The 23,146-nt window shown below is 38.8% G+C and overlaps 2 protein-coding genes across 7 annotated transcripts in view; one reads left to right on the top strand and one right to left on the bottom strand.

The window, feature by feature from the left end:
• The window catches only part of LOC133640869 (gastrula zinc finger protein xFG20-1-like), a 177,378-nt gene that overhangs the window by 141,617 nt on the left and 12,615 nt on the right, over positions 1 to 23,146 (top strand). The window lies entirely within an intron of this gene.
• LOC133640659 (zinc finger protein 391-like) lies at positions 2,673 to 21,269 on the bottom strand. 6 transcript variants are annotated; one of them, XM_062034208.1, is made up of 3 exons: positions 20,842 to 21,269; positions 16,910 to 17,271; positions 2,673 to 4,889 (listed from the first exon to the last, which is right to left on the bottom strand). In XM_062034208.1, exons 1-3 carry the CDS (start codon positions 20,942 to 20,944, stop codon positions 4,146 to 4,148), a joined length of 1,209 nt encoding a protein of 402 aa, XP_061890192.1. In that variant the 5' UTR covers positions 20,945 to 21,269; the 3' UTR covers positions 2,673 to 4,145. The 6 variants fall into 6 exon arrangements, with proteins under 6 accessions (XP_061890192.1, XP_061890191.1, XP_061890190.1 ...); XM_062034207.1 differs by lacking the exons at positions 16,910 to 17,271; positions 20,842 to 21,269 and adding exons at positions 9,224 to 9,490; positions 10,221 to 10,571 and having other exon boundaries at positions 2,673 to 5,035; XM_062034206.1 differs by lacking the exon at positions 2,673 to 4,889 and adding an exon at positions 17,837 to 18,125 and having other exon boundaries at positions 15,359 to 17,271.

Genomic DNA, 23,146 nt, shown 5'->3' with positions numbered 1-23,146 from the left:
GGCTTGACTGCTGCTGTGTGAGGGTTGATAGTCTTTAGCCTGTGGATTTAGAGTGACTGGTGGTTCCTTGGTTCTCTTTAAGTAGGAGTTCATGCCATCAGATGCTGTATGTGAGGGAGCATGAAGGCTGGGAGCTTTTAGAACTGCTAATTTCACATCAGCAGCTGCCAATTGAGCATCCAGGTCCATCATTTCCTTTTTCTTTCTGATCCTTTCTCTCTCCTCTTCCAATTTCTTTTTGATCTGTGACTCCTCCTCTTCCAATTTCCTTTTTATCCTTTCCTCCTCCTCTTCCAATGCATGTTTTTTCTTTTAGAGCTGCAGAGCGGACAGCGAGGGCAGCCCTTTCGGCCTCTGCCTCTTTGCGAGCTGAGGCGGTGCTTGATCTACTAGAACCAGACCGTGTGTGACTCCCATGTGATTTGTGACTTATAACATTAGAAATGCTGTCATTTGGATTGATTTTGTTTTCCAGATCCCCCCCCCCCCCCCCAACATATCCCTTTAATTCCTGTCCGTTTGCTATTAAACTTCTGACATTCCACTGAACAATTAACATGGCGTTGGATTGTGGTCACATGACTCCATTTCATCTACTCTCTGTAGTTCACCTTGCACCTGTTCCCAAGATAGTTCTTTTACATTTAAAAACTTTGCTGCTGCTTTGACGATACATTTTGATCTTTTCAGTCTTATTTCTTGCCTGTTCTGTACACTTTATTACGTATGCCAGGAACACAACTAGTTTGTCCATGGAAATTCCTGTATTTGCTGCCTCTTGTTTTTCATTACTTGAACTATTCTCACTTCTATCTTGTTCTACACTTTCTTGATGTCTTACTTTAACTGCCTCTGCGTATGTAATATTTCTTTCTACTCTGATTTGCTGTACTTCTGTTGCCTGTTTCCTTATGACACATCCCCCATACGCTGCTGTGTGCTTACAACACTTGACCTGTTCATTATCTCCACATTGTCCATATTCATACTCCCCTCCACATCTTCCACATCTCATTTTAGCATGACACACACTAGCTATGTGCCCATAGGTGGGCGGGGTTGGGGGGGGGGGCGGGGTTTGGTGGTAGCGGGGTGTATATTGTAGCCCAGAAGAGTTAGGGCTGCAAAGGATTCTGGGTATTTGTTCTTTTGTTTTTATGTTGTGTTACGGTGCGGAGGTTCTCCCGAAATGTGTTTGTCATTCTTGTTTGGTGTGGGTTCACAGTGTGGTGCATATGTGTGACAGTGTTAAAGTTGTTTATACGTCACCCTTAGTGTGACCTGTATGGCTGTTGATCAAGTATGTCTTGCAGTCGCTTACGTGTGTCTGTAGAAACCGCGTACAACATGTGACTGAGCCGGCAAGCTGTATGTATCGAGAAATAGCGAACGCGACGACAGGTTGTAGAGGACGCTAAAGGCAGTGCCATCATGGCACGCCCTCAATATTGGTGTCCGGGTGAAAATCGGGAGAATGGATGCCCCGGGAGATTTTTGGGAGGGGCACTGAAATTCGGGAGTCTCCCGGAAAAATCGGGAGGGTTGGCAGTCTCACTGTCAGCCACCGCTCCTTGGTTCACTTCCGCTTCCGATCCTCCTTCAAAGCTCGTCCGTATCCAGACCTTGCTTTTTCCTCCTTCTTCTTCTTCTTTCTATTTCCAGCAGACTAGTAGAACATCTTAGGTGTATTGCTGCCCTCCACAGGTTCTTAACGGGATTTCCTCCTTCTGTTCTATGGCCCACACTACACTCTACAGTCCAGTAGGTGGCAGTATGAACCTTTCAAGCTACAAACTGCCAGTAAGAAGAAGAAGTAATAGAGCTGGTTGCTTGTTTCTCTCGCGAGATCTGACAACATGTTTAAATAGAACAATTGACAGGTTGACAACATCCAAACAAACCAAGTCATCTCCAATACATCTCAACATTACACACATCCTCCAGGCTGAGTTAGTCTAGATGATGAAGTAAGCTGGAAACTACATGTAAGTCATATAAAGAAAACATTTAAAAAATTGACTGCGATAATAAATAGAATAAAATACATACCCACAAATATTAACTACATTTATTGTACCCAACTTTAGTTGAAGCATACATTGTTTATTGCATAAAGGTCTGGGGACATACATATAAAACAATCACACAACAATATTCATATTACACAAAAGAGTAATAAAGACAATTAATAGAATGGATTATAGAGACCCAACAAATGATTCATAAAGTCACACATTTTAAAATTGTGTAAAAGACAACTGTTCAAATGATGTATAAAGTAAATAATAATATGCTTCCAGAAGTGGTCCAGAAGATGTTTCAGATGTGAACCAGTAAATATGAACTAAGAGGGATTTATGTGTACTCAAAAGCAAAAGTATGAACACATGTAACACAAATATGTATATCATATAAAGGAATTAATCCATGGAATCATCTACAATTAGAAAATAAAATATGTAACCCTTCATTATTTCAAAAAACATATATAAGACACTATTATGAATAAGTATAAAAGTGATATATGAATATCTACACATAAAATGTTTACTGTGTGTAAAATATTTTATGTGCTGTTTATTCTCACCTTTTCAGTTCATTTTAAAGTACACAAATGTGTATATTAACTCATGTACTTGACTGAAATAAAAGCACTAATCTGAAGTGTCTAATCTATAAATGTTAAAATCATATTAACAAGATTGTGTTACACACACAACAATGATGTCACACATGTTATATGTGCTGATGTTGTTAGAAAGTCAAAGTTAACAAAGTTTTGAAGGTTCGAAGGTTCCCCTGCTTAAGTCAGCCCATGTCCAGGCCCGTCTGAAGTTTGCCAATGGCCGAGAGCAGAGCGGAGCAGAGCAGCTTTATTTGTCCATTCTTAACATGTACAAGACACATAAGAACTGAAATTACATTTTCGGCACAATCCCGCTAAGAGCAGACATACGTTACAGGGAGACAAGACGGGACCGCCAACGGATCAGCCACTTAGGGCGCTCCTTAAAAAGGTGGGAAAAAGGTGACATTGGGAAAGGGGGAAGAGTAAAAAAAATATCAGTCTGAGGCTGGACCCTCAGGAGTGGTCCAGACTGAGTCAGAGGAAAAAAACCTCACATAGCATGGCACACATAAACATGGTACATGTAATCACAACAACTCGCAACAGAGTCATCCAACAGGACCCTGGAGGCCGGCAGCCGCTGTTGAGCGCTACTCAGCCCCCACAACCCCGGAGGAATTAAGCAGTGGTGAAGGCGTTGATTTGGGGAGGGGCGTGTGCGTGCATGTATGCCCAATTAACTTGGGTGAGATGTTGGAATTGTCTTTATGGGCCGAGGCCGGCCCCGAGAGTTCAAGAGTTCAACAGTCCGACCCAGGTGCTTTTGAAAAAAAGGGAAGGTCAAAAGCGTCCATCTTTGAGGAGTCCTCAGGGGAATGTTTTTCAAACAGCCTGTTCCTCAAGGCCATTCGAGGGAGTCAAATCGTAGATTAAGATGTTGTTTTTTCTTCAAGCAGTCAAAACAATGACATTCCTGCTCTTGTGTGCTGGCTTCGACAATTCCAATGTATTCTTTCTCTACTGTGTCAATTGCGTCGAGAGTCCAGTTGATCAAATTCATTTTGATGTTTAGATTTGAGGACAGCTCAAGAAAAGAGGCTTCAAAAAAGTTCAGACAAAGACAAGGACACAAGAAAGCAAGCGGGAAGGAGGAGGAGCAGGGAAAAATGCGACCACCCTCACCAAGAGGCAAGACAGAAAACCAAGAGGCAAGACAGACAGTTGATTTCAAATCCTGTATCTTCATTTGCTGCTGCTGTTCTCACCAGCACACTTGTGTTTCTTACACTGGTACTTAGAAGAGAATCTTTCACCACACACACTGCAACTCCACACTTTCTCACCTGTGTGTGTTCTTATGTGTACTTTAAAAGATTTTAGGTGACAGAAGCTTTTGTTGGAGCTTGACCAGGAGTATGTTGTTTTTTTTTACCAGAGTGCGTTCTCATGTGTGATTTTAATTGGTGTCTTTCTATATAACTTTTACCACATACTGAACATATAAAAGGTTTTTCACCAGTGTGTGTTCTCATGTGTACTGTAAACTTTGATTTATTACAAAACTTTTAAAACATTCTTAGCAGGAAAAAGGTTTTTCTCCAGTGTGTGTTCTCATGTGTACTTTTAAAGTTCGATTTATTACAAAACTTTTACCACATTCTGAGCAGGAAAAAGGTTTTTCTCCAGTGTGTATTCTCATGTGTGCTTTGAAATGGTCTCTTCGAGTAAAATCTTTACCGCAGATTAAACACGAAAAAGGTTTTTCTCCAGTGTGTGTTGTCATGTGTTCTTTTAAACTTTGTTTTATTACAAAACTTTTACCACATTCTGAGCAGGAAAAAGGTTTTTCTCCAGTGTGTATTCTCATGTGTGTTTTGAAATGGTCCCTTCGAGTAAAATCTTTACCACAAATTGAACATGAAATAGGTTTTTCTCCAGTGTGTATTCTCATGTGTGTTTTTAGACGACAATGGTATTTGAAAGGTTTGTCACAGAAAGAACATGTGAAGTGTGTGTTGTCAGTGTGACATGTCTTATCATCTTTAGAGTCTTCATCATCAGTGTCAGGAGAGTGTGACGTTGTGTCCTCACTATCTGATAGTGGAGCTAAGAGCTTGTCTGCTTGTGATCCTCCACAGTGGTCTCCATCAGCTTCTGTTGTCATGTGTTGAGTTGAGCTGCTGCTTGGAGGCTCCGCCTCTCTCTTCTCCTCACTTTCACCTTTGACCTCATCATCTTCACTCTTCACAGGGACACCAGTCACTGGGAACTCCTCCAACCATTCAAGATGCTCTCCCTCCTGACTGATGCTGTGTTCCTCCTCTTCCTCTTTAAAATGGGAGGTCAGTGGGTTATTTTCTTCCCTTTGCATTTCTTCCTCCTTAATGTGGAAGGGCTGTGGCTCCTCCTTGTCCATCCTGAAGCTCCACTTCTGTTGCTCAGAGAGAAGATGTTCTTCACAGACGTCTGCAGGACACAAGAAGACAAACATGCTCGAGAGGAGTCCATCTTTGTTCAGTCACATGTTAGGAGCGATATTGATAAGATTTTACCAATTCAGATTTCATTTTCAATTCTGCTTTATGATTCAATTATTTGTGGATAAACGTTTGCTTTCAAATTCGGTAACAAGGAGAAGGAACAGGTCGATTAGCACCAACAGTGAGGTCTTAAGAGGCCCAGACCTTACGGTTACCCCATGGGGTTGCAGGGGGCCCTAAGGACAATATTCTGCTTTGAAAATATCTATAAAAAAAATCTTATTGGCTATTAATTCATAAGATACTACATGTTATATTGTGGTAGTACACAGAACTTTTCTCCAGAAGGTCTTATCTTTGTCCATGTGATGTCAGATGAAACAAAAATTGAGCTGTTTGGCCACAATAACCAGCAATATGTTTGGAGGAGACAAGGTGAGGCCTTTAATCCCAGGAACACCATTCCTACCATCAAGCATGGTGGCGGTAGTATTATGCTCTGGGCCTGTTTTTCTGCCATGGAACTGGTGCTTTAAATGGGACAATGAAAAAGGAGGATTACCTCCAAATTCTTCAGGACAACCTAAAATCATCAGCCCAGAGGTTGGGTCTTTGGCACAGTTGGGTGTTCCAACAGGACAATGACCCCAAACACACATCAAAAGTGGTAAAGGAATGGCTAAATCAGGTTAGAATTAAGGTTTTAGAATGGCCAACTTAAACGTGTGGACAATGCTGAAAAAACAAGTCCATGTCAGAAAACCAACACATTTAGCTGAACTGCACCAATTTAGTCAAGAGGAGTGGTCAAAAATTCAAGCAGAAGCTTGTGGATGGCAACCAAAAGCGCCTTATTGCAGTGAAACTTGCCAAGGGACATGTAAGCAAATATTAACATTGCTGTATGTATACTTTTGACCCAGCACATTTGCTCACATTTTCAGTAGACCCATAATAAATTCATAAAAGAAGCAAACTTCATGAATGTTTTTTGTGACCAACAAGTATGTACTCCAATCACTCTATCACAATAAAATAAGAGTTGTAGAAATTATTGGAAACTCAAGACAGCCATGACATGATGTTCTTTACAAGTGTATGTAAACTTTTGATCGCGACTGTACATACATACACACATACACCCACACAAACATAGACACTAGGGATGTCACGGTATGAACATTTCTTATCCCGGTTATCATTATTATCGTGATATTTTCAAATTTGCTCAAAATTTTCTAAAAGTACTTTTTTTTAACAAGTTTTATTTAAAAATAACATTCAAAAGTATGTACTTTGTAGAAGAAACATTATTGTAGATAACGTCACATGTACCTCCCGTAGAAATTAAATGTGCATATGAAAGCAATATAAGCATTATTAACAAAGTAATATGGCAGAAACTAAAATACAAATAAATGTGCAAGATGGCACATGATGGCCATAAGATGTAAGTGCACTTTTTGTCCTAGTGTACAACAATAGTGTTGATACATGAGAGGTCTAGTCTTACACATATCAGAGAACACCTCTCAACTATTTGAAAGTTTGCCAATGAAATATGACAGCACTGCAGTGAGGTCTTTTGCCATTTTAAGGATGGAGCATAAGCAGCTGCTTCTGGAAGACATCAGGTATTGTATGTGTGATGTTGGTAGATGATGATGTAATGTAAGTGTGGCATCCAACTTGCCCTCTGCATGCCCACTCTGTAAATAAGGAATATGTTATATTTATTAGAGGATGATTATTATTATAATCATCTGACTGACACACAAACTCTAATGTTAGTCCTGTAAAAACAAAACAAGTTGCAGTGTTTCTGCTAGGATTTGTTTTTAACACTAAATTTAAAAGTAAGATAAAGTAGTTCTGCTACAGTATGTGTCGCTCTCACCGATAGCGTCCAATAACAGTGTTTTTCAACCACTGTGCCACGGCCCACTAGTGTACTGTGAGATACAGTCTGGTGTGCCGTGGGAGATTATCTAATTTCACCTATTTGGGGTAAAAATATTTTTTGCAGACCAGTAATTATAGTCTGCAAATGATGTGTTGTTGTTGAGTGTCGGTGCTGTCTAGAGCTCGGCAGAGTAACCGTGTAATACTCTTCCATATCAGTAGGTGGCAGCCGGTAGCTAATTGCTTTGTAGATGTCGGAAACAGCGGGAGACCAGAGTCTGTTTGGAGAGACTGGAGGAGATGCGGAAGAAGAGACAGGGCTGTGGAGCTGGCGCTGAGAGCCGGGACGGACAAGCTTCACAGTGTCTTGGCTGAATGAGCAGGTATCGGACACCTCGGTCTCCTTGGACGTATCCTAGCTCATCCGTGTGGACTGGACACTGGCCGGGAGTTGGTGGGCGGCAGAGGGTGGAGTCGGCTCTCTTGGTTGCTTTGTTGGGTCTGCTCCTGTCTCTGACCATGTTCCCCCCACCCCAGCAGAGGCCAACACAGTGTATATGTTTTGTATTTTTGTTGTTGTTTTACTTTTGTGGCTGTGTGTATTAGGGACTGCTCTTTTAATGTCCTTTGTGTTCTTTGATGTTTCCCTCTTACACACATGTTTCTGTGTGCTATGGCTATGAGGTTTTTGTTTTCTCTTTGGCCTCAGTCTGGACCCCCTCTCCAGGGGCCCAGGCTTAGACTGAATTTTTTATCTCCCCCCTCCTCCCCCCTCCCCAGCATTTACCTGTTTCTCACCTTTTTTGTAAGGGGTGCCGGAAGTTGGCAGACCCGTCAGCGATCCTGTTCTGTCTCCCTGTAATGTTTGTCAGCTCTTGAATGGGATTGTGCTGAAAATCTTAGATTCCCCTCTGGGATTATTAAAGTATTTCTGATTCTGATTCCGTTTTTATTGGCCGTCTTCAAAAGTAATGAACTTTCCGGCACAATTTCTTAAATTTTGATTCGCAGAAAGTTTTATCAGTCACAAATACTGCCTCAGTTTGCACTCGGACAACTTTACCACGAGGGGGCTGTCAAAAGAAAGACTTTAGAAACACAAGAAAACTTTGCTAATTAGTACTAATAAACTAGATTGATTGAGACATTGCTGGACATAATTTTTTTAAGAAATCTGGCTTGTATCGTCAGTAGGGATGTAAATTGTAAGAATTTATCGATACGATACCCTAATCGATATTCCTTATCGATACCAGTATTTATCGGTAGTCTTATCGGTACTACATGTAATTTGTGGAAATAAAAAAGTGGAAAAAAGGCATTTTAAATATCATTCCTATTAGCACAAGAGGTTGAACACCTCCAACATGATGTTGTGTAACATCTCAGAGCAGGGAAGTCTTTTATCAACAGCTGTTTATTTGAAGTCTTAAAGAAGTCAACTATGTGTGCAGTGCAAGGTGAAATGCAGTTATGTCATCTTCTTGTCAATAACACACACATCAAACTTTTGCGTGTTGTTGCTTCCTTATTTGTCATTATTCAAAGCTGATTTTAATGTGTAGCAGCGGCAGCTGAACTCAATGTGACAACGTGTCATAGTTACGTCAGTCAGCTGGAATTAAAAATACAAATAGTTGTGTCGTTAGTCCAGAATCTTCACGGTCCTCATGGACAACATAATTAGGAACCAGTACTAAAAAAAAATGGTACTTGGTATACATCCCTAATCTTTACCACTAAACCTTTGAAATATGCTGACATATGTGCTGCTAAAGGTAAATAAACAGTAGCCATATTGAATGTTTGCCTTCATTTGACCACGTGAGGTAAGGAGGACGGCCTCTAGGTCACATGGTTACACCCCAGCAATTACATTGTTGATGATTTGATCGGGGCGGTATAGCTCGGTTGGTAGAGTGGCCGTGCCAGCAACTTGAGGGTTCCAGGTTCAATCCCCGCTCCCGCCATCCTAGTCACTGCCGTTGTGTCCTTGGGCAAGACATTTTACCCACCTGCTCCCAGTGCCACCCACACTGGTTTAACTGTAACTTAGATATTGGGTTTCATTATGTAAAAGCGCTTTGAGTCACTAGAGAAAAGCGCTTTATAAATATAATGCACTTCACTAATTCACACGATGGATGAGCATTCATTTTGAAATGGACGTGTTGAAAAGCAAGTATATCTCCATCTTTAGTCATAAATGTGGCCCCCGGATGAACATGTGTCACAAACATTGTATTAGATGATATGTGGATGTTGTGCTTACTTGGACTGTGATGAAGCTGTGAGGACTCAGGTGGTTTGTCTTCATGCTCTTCAGTCTTCACAGAGACAACAGTCAGTGGAAACTTGGTGAGATCAGCCTCCTCCTGCCCTACAGGACACTCTCCCTCCTCTTCCTCTTTAATATAAGGGGGCTGTGGATCCTCCTCGTCCACTTTAAAATGTGAGGTCTGTGGATCCTCTAAAGTGAAACTGTCCCCCTGCAGATGAGGGAGACATTCTTCTTGGTGTCCAATCAGCTGATGGATGTCTACAGGACACAAACAAAACACATTTTAACTCCTACATGCTAAATATTAAATTGTACATGAAACATAGGACTGTGGCTATTGAAAATGTTATTAATCGAGTGTTCTACTGGAAATGTTTTTGTTTAATCGAGTAACTGGATAAAACATAGTGTTGCTTGTTTAAAGACAAATTTAAGCGACTATGAGACATTTCACTTAATAATGAACGGCCAATTGGTTTGAGATGGTATGAGATCAAGATGTCATCTTTAGATCAGGCTTTGTTTTTTCAACAATCACTGCCACATTAATGGCTGCACCAACGAACGCGGACATGAAGGAAATAACAGGTCAGTATACGTTTACACACATAAATAACTTGTCAAACCTGCCAGCTAGCAGGCTAGGTTTATGGTAACTGACTCTGACTTTGTTTTACCTCTCTATTTTTGGAGGTAAAACTCTCGAGCTTTACATACTCAGGAGTTTGCACTTAACCTGCTCTCTGGAATATTCCCCCGGTGACTGTGTGAGTTTTGTGTAAACATGTTGATACACATTGTTACAAACTGAGAGGAACATCAACCTCTCATAAATATTGTGTGTCTGAAACTGTCTTGTTTTCATGAACACTGTAAAACAATCAGTGCATCATCCTCACATGACAACTCATCTTCCTATAGATGAGTTGAACATTGTTAATAATAAATATAAAGTTAGTAAACATGTGAGAGTAAGAAGTAAACAAACCTGTTCTGTGTAACACAACTTGATGTTTTTGATGTTGTCGCTCCTTCTCCTCTTTTGTTGGACAAAGTTCCTCCTCGTACTCTGCTATCGTTCTTTCGCACATTTTCACACAATCACAACACTTTACACTCACACTTGATCTCTGCTTAGCGATGTGTTTTGATCACTTCCGCCTCTCTTTGGTAGCGGCTAACAAGCTAAGCTAACTAGCAGGCTAAGCTAGCTCGAGAATCGTCAAAGTGCGCTCAGACTAATATAACCGGATGCAAACAGTTATTAACGATGTTTACTCTATTTAATAGAGTGTAATAAAGGACATATATGTGTACATGGACGCACAGATTAAGAACACTGAACTGTGACGACTGTAATAACGTCTTCACCGTCAGACGCCATCTTGCTTTATCCTCGCCGTGTTTGGTTCGCGCGCAGTGTTGTCAGATCTCGCGAGAGAAACAAGTAACAGTACTCTCTTCCAGATCTCGAGAGAGAGATAAGTACAACCAGCTTTCCACCCCCGGTAAAACTATGTTATTATATACTTATGTAACAAACAGTTCAGGGTGTCCCAAGTTACCAGAGAATGTGAGGTAAGGAGGAGGAGTTTTGTCTCTCCAGAGTTGCCGTAGGGATGTGACGTAAGAGGTCTATAAGTGTGGGTTGTTGAAGAAGGTGTGCGAGGTTAACATTAAATTATTTTATTATTATATTATATTATATAAGTACACAGAATATGCGAACCCAGGACACTCGGCTACACTATTTACTTATTCTGAAAATAAAAGTAAACGTGTCCACTTATTTTCGTCAAAATATTCAAATATTTAAGAAACAACAGTAGCATAAGGAAAGAAAAAAAAGAAACAAACTAAATATTACACTTATATGTTTTTGTCTTTGATGCTAATCGTTTTTAGAATGTATTTTAGAATGTGGGAGGTTTTCATGTTCTTTTTAAATTTTCTTTGGCATTATATATATTATATCTATATATCTATATCTATATATATCCATGCAAATATATATATATATATATAAATGTTCTCCATATATATATATATATATATATATATATATATATATATATATATATATATATATATATATATATATATAGATATATATGCATATATATATATATATATGCATATATATACATATATATATATATATATATATATATATATATGTATATATATGCATATATATATATATATATATATATATATATATATATATATATATCTATATATATGTATATATATATATATATATATATATATATATATATATATATATATATATATATATATATATATATATATATATATATATATATATATGTATATATATATAAATATATATATATATATATATATATATATATATATATATATATATATATATATATATATATATATATATATATATATATATATATAAAATATACCCCACATTCTAAAACACATTCTGAAAACTATTAGCATCAAAGAAAAAAATAATATCATGTTTGTAATATTTATTTTGTTTCTTTTGGGGTTTTAGTCTTTCCTTATGCTACTGTTATTTCAATACAATGTTAAATATTTCAATATTATTACGGGGGGGAAAATACGTATATATATATATATATATATATATATATATATATATATATATATATATATATATATATATATATATATATATATATATATATATATATATATATATATATATATATGTAATTAAAGCAGGGTGGTCTTGGTGTCTGGCAGGGACGTCCTCTTCCCTGAGGCAGGCCTAAACCTGACCGCACACCAGATATATATATATATATATATATATATATATATATATATATATATATATATATATATATATATATATATATATATATATATATATATGTCTTAATTAGATTATCCAAAAAATAGTGCTCGATACCGTGGTAGAGCGTAATATGTATGTGTGGGAAAAAAATCACAAGACTATTTCATCTCTACAGGCCTGTTTCATGAGGGGTTTTCCTCAATCCTCCTGAGGATTGAGACCTGTCTAGCTCAAACGCCAACCTTTAAGTTATGACTTAAAGCAGTTATTTTCCAGACACTTACACACCAACATCTCCTTTCGTGGTCAGGTGGTGCTGTTTAGCTTTAGCGCACACCCAGACAGTGAAAGAAGGAATATATAAAACGATGGTTTGGCTTCTCCGGGAGAGGAGTCCTCCATATTTGACCTGACCTCCTCCCAGGAACTGCAGTCCTGTGTAAATGACGCTCGCTGGTAATAAAGCAACTTTTGCTTCAGTAAAGTGTCTCCGACGTCTATTTTGATCCAGCCGCACTGCCGTGTCGCCCTTCTGTCCGGACGACGATGACAAGACCAGAAATACACTTCAAAAGCTCCAGAGTTTTACCTCCAAAATAGAGAGGTAAGACAAAGTCAGTCAGTTGCATAAAACACTGAAAGGGATTGGCGCGGTTGGTAGAGTGGCTGTGCCAGCAACCTGAGGGTTCCTGGTTCGATCCCCACCTTCTACCAACCTTGTCACGTCCGTTGTGTCCTTGGGCAAGACAGTTCACCCTTGCTCCTGATAAGTCGTGGTTATTGCCTTGCATGGCAGCTCCCGCCATCAGTGTGTGAATGTGTGTGTGAATGGGTGAATGTGGAAATAGTGTCAAAGCCTTTTGAGTACCTTGAAGGTAGAAAAGCGCTATACAAGTATACACCATTTACCATTGTTCCTATAACCCCTTTGTTCAAATGTTTGTTCCACTTGGCATCTTGTCTGACTCGCACCATGCACAGCCTTCCTTGTCACATATTGTTCCTTTTCCCGCTATCCATCCAGTAATTCAAACTGATCCAGCAGCGCGATTGAAGATTATTTTTACTTACAAAAATCAAGGAACCAGGATACTCGGGAAACAAAATAAAAGGTAGCCTATATAAAACGACATATATGTGCACATGTATGCACTGATTAAAAATACAGAACTATAATGCCCACGTTTAGACTTTCTCCATCAAACGCCATCTTGCTTTTTCCTCCTTCTTCTTCTTCTTTCTATTTCCAGCAGACTAGTAGAACATCTTAGGTGTATTGCTGCCCTCCACAGGTTTTTAACGGGATTTCCTCCTTCTGTCCTATGGCCCACACTACATTCTACAGTCCAGTAGGTGGCAGTATGAACCTTTCAAGTCATGGCTGCAAACTGCCAGTAAGAAGAAGAAGTAATAGAGCTGGTTGCTTGTTTCTCTCACGAGATCTGACAACATGTTTGAATAGAACAATTGACAGGTTGACAACATCCAAACAAACCAAGTCATCTCCAATACATCTCAACTTTACACACATCCTCCAGGCTGAGTTAGTCTAGATGATGAAGTAAGCTGGAAACTACATGTAAGTCCTATAGAAAACATTTAAAAAATGTACTGCGATAATAAATAGAATAAAATACATACCCACAAATATTAACTACATTTATTGTACCGAACTTTAGTTGAAGCATACATTGTTTATTGCATAAAGGTCTGGGGACATACATATAAAACCATCACACAACAATATTCATATTACACAAGAGAGTAATAAAGACAATTAAAGGCCTACTGAAATGATTTTTTTTTATTTAAACGGGGATAGCAGATCTATTCTATGTGTCATACTTGATCATTTCGCGATATTGCCATATTTTTGCTGAAAGGATTTAGTATAGAACAACGACGATAAAGATTGCAACTTTTGGTATCTGATAAAAAAAAGGCTTGCCCCTACCGGAAGTAGCGTGACGTAGTCAGTTGAACATATACGCAAAGTTCCCTATTGTTTACAATGATGGCCGCATGAAGTGAGAGAGATTCGGACCGAGAAAGCGACAATTTCCCCATTAATTTGAGCGAGGATGAAGAAAGATTTGTGGATGAGTAAAGTGCAAGTGAAGGACTAGTGGGGAGTTGAAGCTATTCAGATAGGGAAGATGCTGTGAGAGCCGGGGGTGACCTGATATTCAGCTGGGAATGACTACAACAGTAAATAAACACGAGACATATATATACTCTATTAGCCACAACACAACCAGGCTTATATTTAATATGCCACAAATTAATCCTGCATAAAAACACCTGCGTGTTTGTTACGCTAGCTCCTAGCTCCTCTGCTAGCTCCTAGCTCCATAGAACACGCCAATACAATTCAAACACCTGATCAACACACACAATCACTCAGCCCAAAAGACCGTTCACCTAACCCAAGGTTCATAAAGCTTATATATTTTTTAAAAGTTACGTACGTGACGCGCACGTACGGTACGGTACGTGTTATGCTAGCTCCTAGCTCCTATGCTAGCTCCTAGCTCCATAGAACACGCCAATACAATTCAAACACCTGATCAACACACACAATCACTCAGCCCAAAAGACCGTTCACCTAACCCAAGGTTCATAAAGCTTATATATTTTTAAAAAGTTACGTACATACGCAAAAAAAAGTTGCGCACATACGGTCAAGCGATCAAATGTTTAGAAGCCAAAGCTGCATACTCACAGTAGCACGTCTGCGTCTGTCATCCAAATCAAAGTAATCCTGGTAAGAGTCTGTGTTGTCCAAGTTCTCTACAGGCGTCTGTGTATCGAAGTCAAAAGTCCTCCTGGTTAGAGTCTCTGTTATCCGAGTTCTTCCATCTTGACTGCATCTTTCGGGAATGTAAACAAAGAAGCGCCGGCTGTGTACTGTTGTTGCTGACTACGTTCGAAAAATACGTCCATTTCACACCGACAATTTTCTTCTTTGCTTGCTCAGCTTCCTTCTCCATAATGCAATGAACATGATTGAAACAGATTCACGAACACAGATGTCCAGAATACTGTGGAATTATGAAATGAAAACAGAGCTTTTTCGTATTGGCTTCAATGTGGAAGGCATACCCGTGTTCCCCGGGCTACGTCACGCGCATACGTCATCTTCAGAGGCGTTTCGAACCGGAAGTTTAGCGGCAAATTTAAAATGTCACTTTATAAGTTAACCCGGCCGTATTGGCATGTGTTATAATGTTAAGATTTCATCATTGATGTATAAACTATCAGACTGCGTGGTCGGTAGTAGTGGCTTTCAGTAGGCCTTTAATAGAATGGATTATAGAGACCCAACAAATGATTCATAAAGTCACACATTTTAAAAGTAAATGATCTTGTATAAAAGACAAATGATGTATAAAGTAAATAATAATATGCTTCCAGAAGTGGTCCAGAAGATGTTTCAGATGTGAACCAGTAAATATGAACTAAGAGGGATTTATGTGTACTCAAAAGCAAAGTTATGAACACATGTAAAACAAATATGTACATCATATAAATGAGTTCATCTATGGAATCATCTACAATTAGAAAATAAAATATGTAACACTTCATTATTTCAAAAAACATACAGTATATAAGACACTACTATGAATAAGTATAAAAGTGAATTATGAATATTTACACTTAAAATGTTTTTTGTATGTAACATATTTTATGTACTGTTTATTCTCACCTTTTCAGTCAAATTGTTCTGTTCATTTTAAAGTACACAAATGTGTATATTAACTCATGTACTTGTCTGAAATAAATGCACTAATCTGAAGTGTCTAATCTATAAGAATTATAACAAGATTGTGTTACAATATTGTGCTGCTGCTGTTCTCACCAGCACACTTGTGTTTCTTACACTGGTACTTATAAGAGAATCTTTCACCACACACACTGCAACTCAACACTTTCTTACCTGTGTGTTTTCTCATGTGTGCTTTAAAAGATTTTAGGTGACATAAGCTTTTGTTGCAGCTTGAACAGGAGTATGGTTTTTCACCAGAGTGCGTTCTCATGTGTAATTTTAATTGGTGTCTTTCTATATAACTTTTACCACATACTGAACATATAAAATGTTTTTCACCAGTGTGTGTTCTCATGTGTGCTTTGAAATGTTGCTTTTGAGTAAAATCTTTACCGCAGATTGAACATGAAAAAGGTTTTTCTCCAGTGTGTATTCTCATGTGTACTTTTAAATTTTGATTAATTACAAAAGTTTTACCACATTCCGAGCAGGAAAAATATGTTTTTCCAGTGTGTGTTCTCATGTGTACTTTTAAATTTGTATTTGTTACAAAACTTTTACAACATTCTGAGCAGGAAAAAGGTTTTTCTCCAGTGTGTATTCTCATGTGTGATTTCAAATTTCCATTTCTTACAAAACTTTTACCACATTCTGAACAGGAAAAAGGTTTTTCTCCAGTGTGTTTTCGCACGTGTGTTATTAGAACACTATGGTATCTAAAGGTTTTGTCACAGTGAGAACATGTGAAGTGTGTGTTGTCAGTGTGACATGTCTTATCATCTTTAGAGTGTTCATCATCAGTGTCAGGAGAGTGTGACGTTGTGTCCTCACTATCTGATAGTGGAGCTAAGAGCTTGTCTGCTTGTGATCCTCCACAGTGGTCTCCATCAGCTTCTGTTGTCATGTGTTGAGTTGAGCTGCTGCATGGAAGCTCCGCCTCTTTATTCTCCTCACTTTCACCTTTGACCTCATCACCTTCACTCTTCACAGGGACACCAGTCACTGGCATCTTGGTGACATCAACCTCCTCCAGTCCTTCAAGATGCTCTCCCTGCTGACTGATGCTGTGTTCCTCCTCTTCCTCTTTAATGTGAGGGGTCAGTGGGTCCACCTCTTCTTCTTTAATGTGAGGGGTCAGTGGATCCTCCTCTTCCTCTTTAATGTGAGGGGTCAGTGGGTCCTCCTCTTCCTCCTTAATGTGAGGGCTCAGTGGATCCACTGGTTCCTCTTTAAAATGAGGTGTCAATGGGTACTCCTCTTCCTTTTTAAAATGGGGTGTCAGTGGGTAATCCTCTTCCTTTTTGAAATGGGGGATCAGTGGGTCCTTCTCTTCCTCTTTGATGTGAGTGGTCAGTGGGTCATTCTCTTCCTCTTTAAGATGGGGGATCAGTGGGTGTTCCTCTTCCTTTTTAATGTTGGAGGGCTGTGGTTCCATCCTGAAGCTCCACTTCTGTTGCTCAGGGAGAAGATGTTCTTCACAGACGTTTGCAGGACACAAGAAGACAAACACGTTTTAGAAACATCCTGCTCTGCTCAGTCACGTCTGCATGCACTTAGGAAAAACACGTTCTCGTATGAACTTTCTTGAATTCTCAGTGACGTACAAAAACGCTGCTCTTTACAACATTATTCACAGGAAAATAAAAACAAACCAGGACGACAGGACTTTTTACTATGAATAGACGATATGGTTTAAGATTGATTTTGCGATAAATTATTTCATATAAAATTACTAATAGAACCATTTTAAAACAGGCTACACAGGCTCCTAATTTAGTTGCTGAAATATGCAGTAAAATATTACATCATTTCCAGTATTATTTCCTCAAATAAAGTAATCAGATATTAACAGTAAATAAGCAAGTACATTAATAATAATTGTTTCAACAAAATAACACAATTAGAAATTACACAATATGTTACTGCATATGTCAGCTGCCAAATTAGGATGTATTGTAACCCGTTTTGAAATTCTACTTTTATCATTCATATACCAAAGGGCAGCATGGTGGAACAGGGGTTAGTGCATGTGCCTCACAATACGAAGGTCCCGAGTTTAATCCCGGGCTCTGGATCTTTCTTTGTGGAGTTTGTATGCTCTCCCTTTGACTGCGTGGGTTCCCTCCGGGTACTCCGGCTTCCTCCCACCTCCAAAGACATGCACCTGGGGATAGGTTGATTGGCAACACTAAATGGTCCCTAGTGTGTGAATGTGAATGTTGTCTGTCTATCTGTGTTGGCCCTATGATGAGGTGGCGACTTGTCCAGGGTGTACCCCGCCTTCCACCTGAATGCAGCTGAGATAGGCTCCAGCACCCCCCGCAACCCTGAAAGGGACAAGCGGTAGAAAATGGATGGATGGGTACCTAATTATATAGTGTGACATATATTGTTATTAGGATATAGATTTGAGGTCATATCGCTCATCCCAAACATTGGTTCGCTGAGTCATTTTGTTTGGCCCAACAAATATATTTATTTTGTAGATTCTTCAGATGTGTGTGTACGTTTAAAATGTTGTACTACTGTTCTACATCACATGGAAGTGTCATGCTATGGGGTTGGTGTGCTTTCAACTAGAGGTGTGACGATACGGTCAGCTCACCAAAGGATACTCGATATTGGCTTTAGGAGAACGAGACGATATTTTGGTGGTTAACATGATTCTTACACATGTGTACTTCATGTGTATATGAATGTACTTTCCCTTGTGTGCTTAGTTATACTGTAACTTCATTGTGGATAATATCTATAAACAACCTAAATTGTTTTTCATCTTTAATTTGAAGGACTGTTTACTTATCTGAAAAATTCAAAGGAAACTGCAATTTTTTTTAAAAATGTCGCCTATCATTTACAATGACAAGAACACATGTTTTTCTTTGAGCAAGATATGTAAATATGACATGTTATTAAGAATGTTACTACATATATACTTACAGAGTGTATTTAAAATGTTGAAGGGGGTTTTAGGTTGTTATTTAGAGCACTTTATAGGCAGAATAGAGCAGCTACCAATGACTCAAATGCTAGCTAACTTTTGCTAAGGTTTATTTTCCATCTAGAATGCATAAAATAAATAAAAACATGTGTGTTCTTGTCTTTGACCTACTAAGTGGCCTTGTGGTTAGAGTGTCCACCCTGATACTGGAAAGTCGTGAGTTCAAACCCCGGCCGAGTCATACCAAAGACTATAAAAATGGGACCCATTGCACTCAGCATCACCGCTCTCCCTCACCTCCCAGGGGGTGAACTTTGGGATGGGTAAAATGCAGAGGATAATTTCACCACACTTAGTGTGTGACTACCGTTGGGACCTTAACTTGAACTTACATAGGGACTGTGAATGATTCCAAAAAGTGCAGTTCCCCTTGAAATTACAAAATGGAACAACAAGATATCATGTGACAAGAACAGAATATTTAATAATAAAATGCCTCATAGCAAATGTGATGAATTCATCTTAATACTGTCCTTTTTCAACCTCTCCCTTTTAAAGTCCTCGCAAGTCCTAATGACTGCCTGGTTAAAGTGAGGAGACTATAATTTAGGAAAACTATCTATTTACAAATGGACTAAGATAAGTACGTCTCTGCGCTGCTGACCTTTCTCCACTCAAGATGATCTCCTGCTGACCCCACTATGGACTGGACTATCACATTATTATGTAAGGGACGGCGTGGCGAAGTTGGTAGAGTGGCAGTGCCAGCAATCGGAGTGTTGCTGGTTACTGGGGTTCAATTCCCACCTTGCATGGCAGCTCCCGCCATCAGTGTGTGAATGTGTGTGTGAATGGGTAAATGTGGAAATACTGTCAAAGCGCTTTGAGTACCTTGAAGGTAGAAAAGCGCTATACAAGTATAACCCATTTATCATTTATTATTAGATCCACTATGGACTGGACTCTCACAACAGTATGCTAGATCCTCTATGGACTGGACTTTCACACTATTATGCTAGATCCACTATGGACTGGACTCTCACATTATTATGTTAGATCTACTATGGACTGGACTTTTACACTATTATGTTAGATCCACTATGGACTGGACTCTCACACTACTATGTTAGATCCACTATGGACTGGACTTTTACACTATTATGTTAGATCCACTATGGACTGGACTCTCACACTATTATGTTAGATCCACTATAGACTGGACTCTCACACTACTATGTTAGATCCACTATGGACTGGACGTTTACACTATTATGTTAGATCCACTATGGACTGGACTCTCACATTATTATGTTAGATCTACTATGGACTGGACTTTTACACTATTATGTTAGATCCACTATGGACTGGACTCTCACACTATTATGTTAGATCCACTATGGACTGGACTTTCACACTGTTATGTTAGATCCACTATGGACTGGACTCTCACATTATTATGTTAGATCTATTATGGACTGGACTCTCACTATTATGTTAGATCCACTATGGACTGGACTTTTACACTATTATGTTAGATCCACTATGGACTGAACTCTCACAATATTATGTTATATCCATCATGGACTGGACTTTTACACTATTATGTTAGATCCACTATGGACTGAACTCTCACAATATTATGTTATATCCATCATGGACTGGACTTTTACACTATTATGTTAGATCCACTATGGACTGGACTCTCACAATATGATGTTAGATCCACTATGGACTGGACTCTCACAATATGATGTTAGATCCAATATGGATTGGACATCTGCGGTCCCCTCCAAGGTTCCCCATTGTCATCCCACTGGGTTGAGTTTTTCCTTGCCCTGATGTGGGATCTGAGCAGAGGATGTCGTTGTGGCTTGTGCAGCCCTTTGAGACACTCGTGATTTAGGGCTATATAAGTAAACACCGATTGATTGAATGATTGATAAGTAACTCATTTTTACAGGTAGCTAAGCAATCACATGGTTGCAAGTACCAGACTGACGTGCATCAACAACACCCACATTCTTACATACAACATATTTAAGAATGGCGGTAATAAATAAATATAAAGTTAGTAAACATGTGAGAGTAAGAAGTAAACAAACCTGTTCTGTGTAACACAACTTGATGTTTTTGATGTTGTCGCTCCTTCTCCTCTTTTGTTGGACAAAGTTCCTCCTCGTACTCTGCTATCGTTCTTTCGCACATTTTCACACAATCACAACACTTTACACTCACACTTGATCTCTGCTTAGCGATGTGTTTTGATCACTAATTTTGTCTTCTTAATCCGCGCGTAGTTGTACGAATGTGTCGCGTCTTTGTTAGCAGCTAACAAGCTAAGCTAGCTGACAAGCTAGCTTAGGCTAACTAGCAAGCGCGAGAAGCGTCAAAATGCGCTCAGACTAATGTATCTAATGTAATGTAGACTAATTGACGATCTATTAAACGACATATATGTGCACATGTATGCACTGATTAAAAATACAGAACTATAACGCCCACGTTTAGACTTTCTCCCCCAAACGCCATCTTGCTTTTTCCTCCTTCTTCTTCTTCTTTCTATTTCCAGCAGACTAGTAGAACATCTTAGGTGTATTGCTGCCCTCCACAGGTTCTTAACGGGATGTCCTCCTTCTGTCCTATGGCCCACACTACATTCTACAGTCCAGTAGGTGGCAGTATGAACCTTTCAAGTCATGGCTGCAAACTGCCAGTAAGAAGAAGAAGTAATAGAGCTGGTTGCTTGTTTCTCTCGCGAGATCTGACAACATGTTTAAATAGAACAATTGACAGGTTGACAACATCCAAACAAACCAAGTCATCTCCAATACATCTCAACATTACACACATCCTCCAGGCTGAGAAGAAACAATACAAACAGGTAAAAAAAAAAAATGAAGGGATTCTCTATTGTTTACCATTTTCCAAGATTGAATTAATCATTTAAAGTAATTGCGCCAATGTGAACATTTTGATTTGGTAATTGACATTTACGTGTAAAACATTTAGCTTGCAACATAATAATATTAACAAGCATTTCTAAGTTACCATCTTTTATAATTATAGCAAATGTAATCTCTTCCAGCCAGTCTCTGGTCTCCTCCCAAAACAGATGCACAGTATCACAAATCCACAAACACATGAGTCACATCCTCTACATCAGTGGTTCTCAACCTTTTTCCAGTGATGTACCCCCCGTGAATTTTTTTTTAATTCAAGTACCCCCTAATCAGAGCAAAGCATTTTTGGTTGAAAAAAAGAGATAAAGAAGTAAAATACAGGACTATGTCATCAGTTTCTGATTTATTAAATTGTATAACAGCAAAATATTGCTCATTTGTTGTGGTCTTTCTTGAACTATTTGGAAAAAAAGATATAAAAATAACTAAAAACTTGTTGAAAAATAAACAAGTGATTCAATCATAAATAAAGATTTCTACACATAGAAGTAATCATCAACTTAAAGTGCCCTCTTTGGGGATTGTAATAGAGATCCATCTTGATTCATGAACTTAAAGGCCTACTGAAATGAATTTTTTTTATTTAAACGGGGATAGCAGATCTATTCTATGTGTCATACTTGATCATTTCGCGATATTGCCATATTTTTGCTGAAAGGATTTAGTATAGAACAACGACGATAAAGATTGCAACTTTTGGTATCTGATAAAAAAAAAAGGCTTGCACCTACCGGAAGTAGCGTGACGTAGTCAGTTGAACATATACGCAAAGTTCCCTATTGTTTACAATGATGGCCGCATGAAGTGAGAGAGATTCGGACCGAGAAAGCGACAATTTCCCCATTAATTTGAGCGAGGATGAAAGATTTGTGGATGAGTAAAGTGCAAGTGAAGGACTAGTGGGGAGTTGAAGCTATTCAGATAGGGAAGATGCTGTGAGAGCCGGGGGTGACCTGATATTCAGCTGGGAATGACTACAACAGTAAATAAACACAAGACATATATATACTCTATTAGCCACAACACAACCAGGCTTATATTTAACATGCCACAAATTAATCCTGCATAAAAACACCTGCGTGTTTGTTACGCTAGCTCCTAGCTCCTCTGCTAGCTCCTAGCTCCATAGAACACGCCAATACAATTCAAACACCTGATCAACACACACAATCACTCAGCCCAAAAGACCGTTCACCTAACCCAAGGTTCATAAAGCTTATATATTTAAAAAAAGTTACGTACATACGCAAAAAAAAGTTGCGCACATACGGTCAAGCGATCAAATGTTTAGAAGCCAAAGCTGCATACTCACAGTAGCACGTCTGCGTCTTTGTCATCCAAATCAAAGTAATCCTGGTAAGAGTCTGTGTTGTCCCAGTTCTCTACAGGCGTCTGTGTATCAAAGTCAAAAGTCCTCCTGGTTAGAGTCTCTGTTATCCGAGTTCTT

The sequence above is a fragment of the Entelurus aequoreus genome, linkage group LG23, assembly GCF_033978785.1.
Source record: "Entelurus aequoreus isolate RoL-2023_Sb linkage group LG23, RoL_Eaeq_v1.1, whole genome shotgun sequence".
Classification (NCBI taxonomy): Eukaryota; Metazoa; Chordata; class Actinopteri; order Syngnathiformes; family Syngnathidae; genus Entelurus; species Entelurus aequoreus.
This window is presented reverse-complemented; position numbering and strand designations above follow the sequence as displayed.

Bases quoted from the DNA above. Each gene is read 5' to 3' on its own strand.
- LOC133640659 (XM_062034203.1), bottom strand. From the start codon at position 20,944: ATGTGCGAAAGAACGATAGCAGAGTACGAGGAGGAACTTTGTCCAACA. The intron at 17,272-20,841 runs GTTTGTTTACTT...ACGTCTGTGAAG, and splicing joins AGTTGTGTTACACAGAACAG to AACATCTTCTCCCTGAGCAA.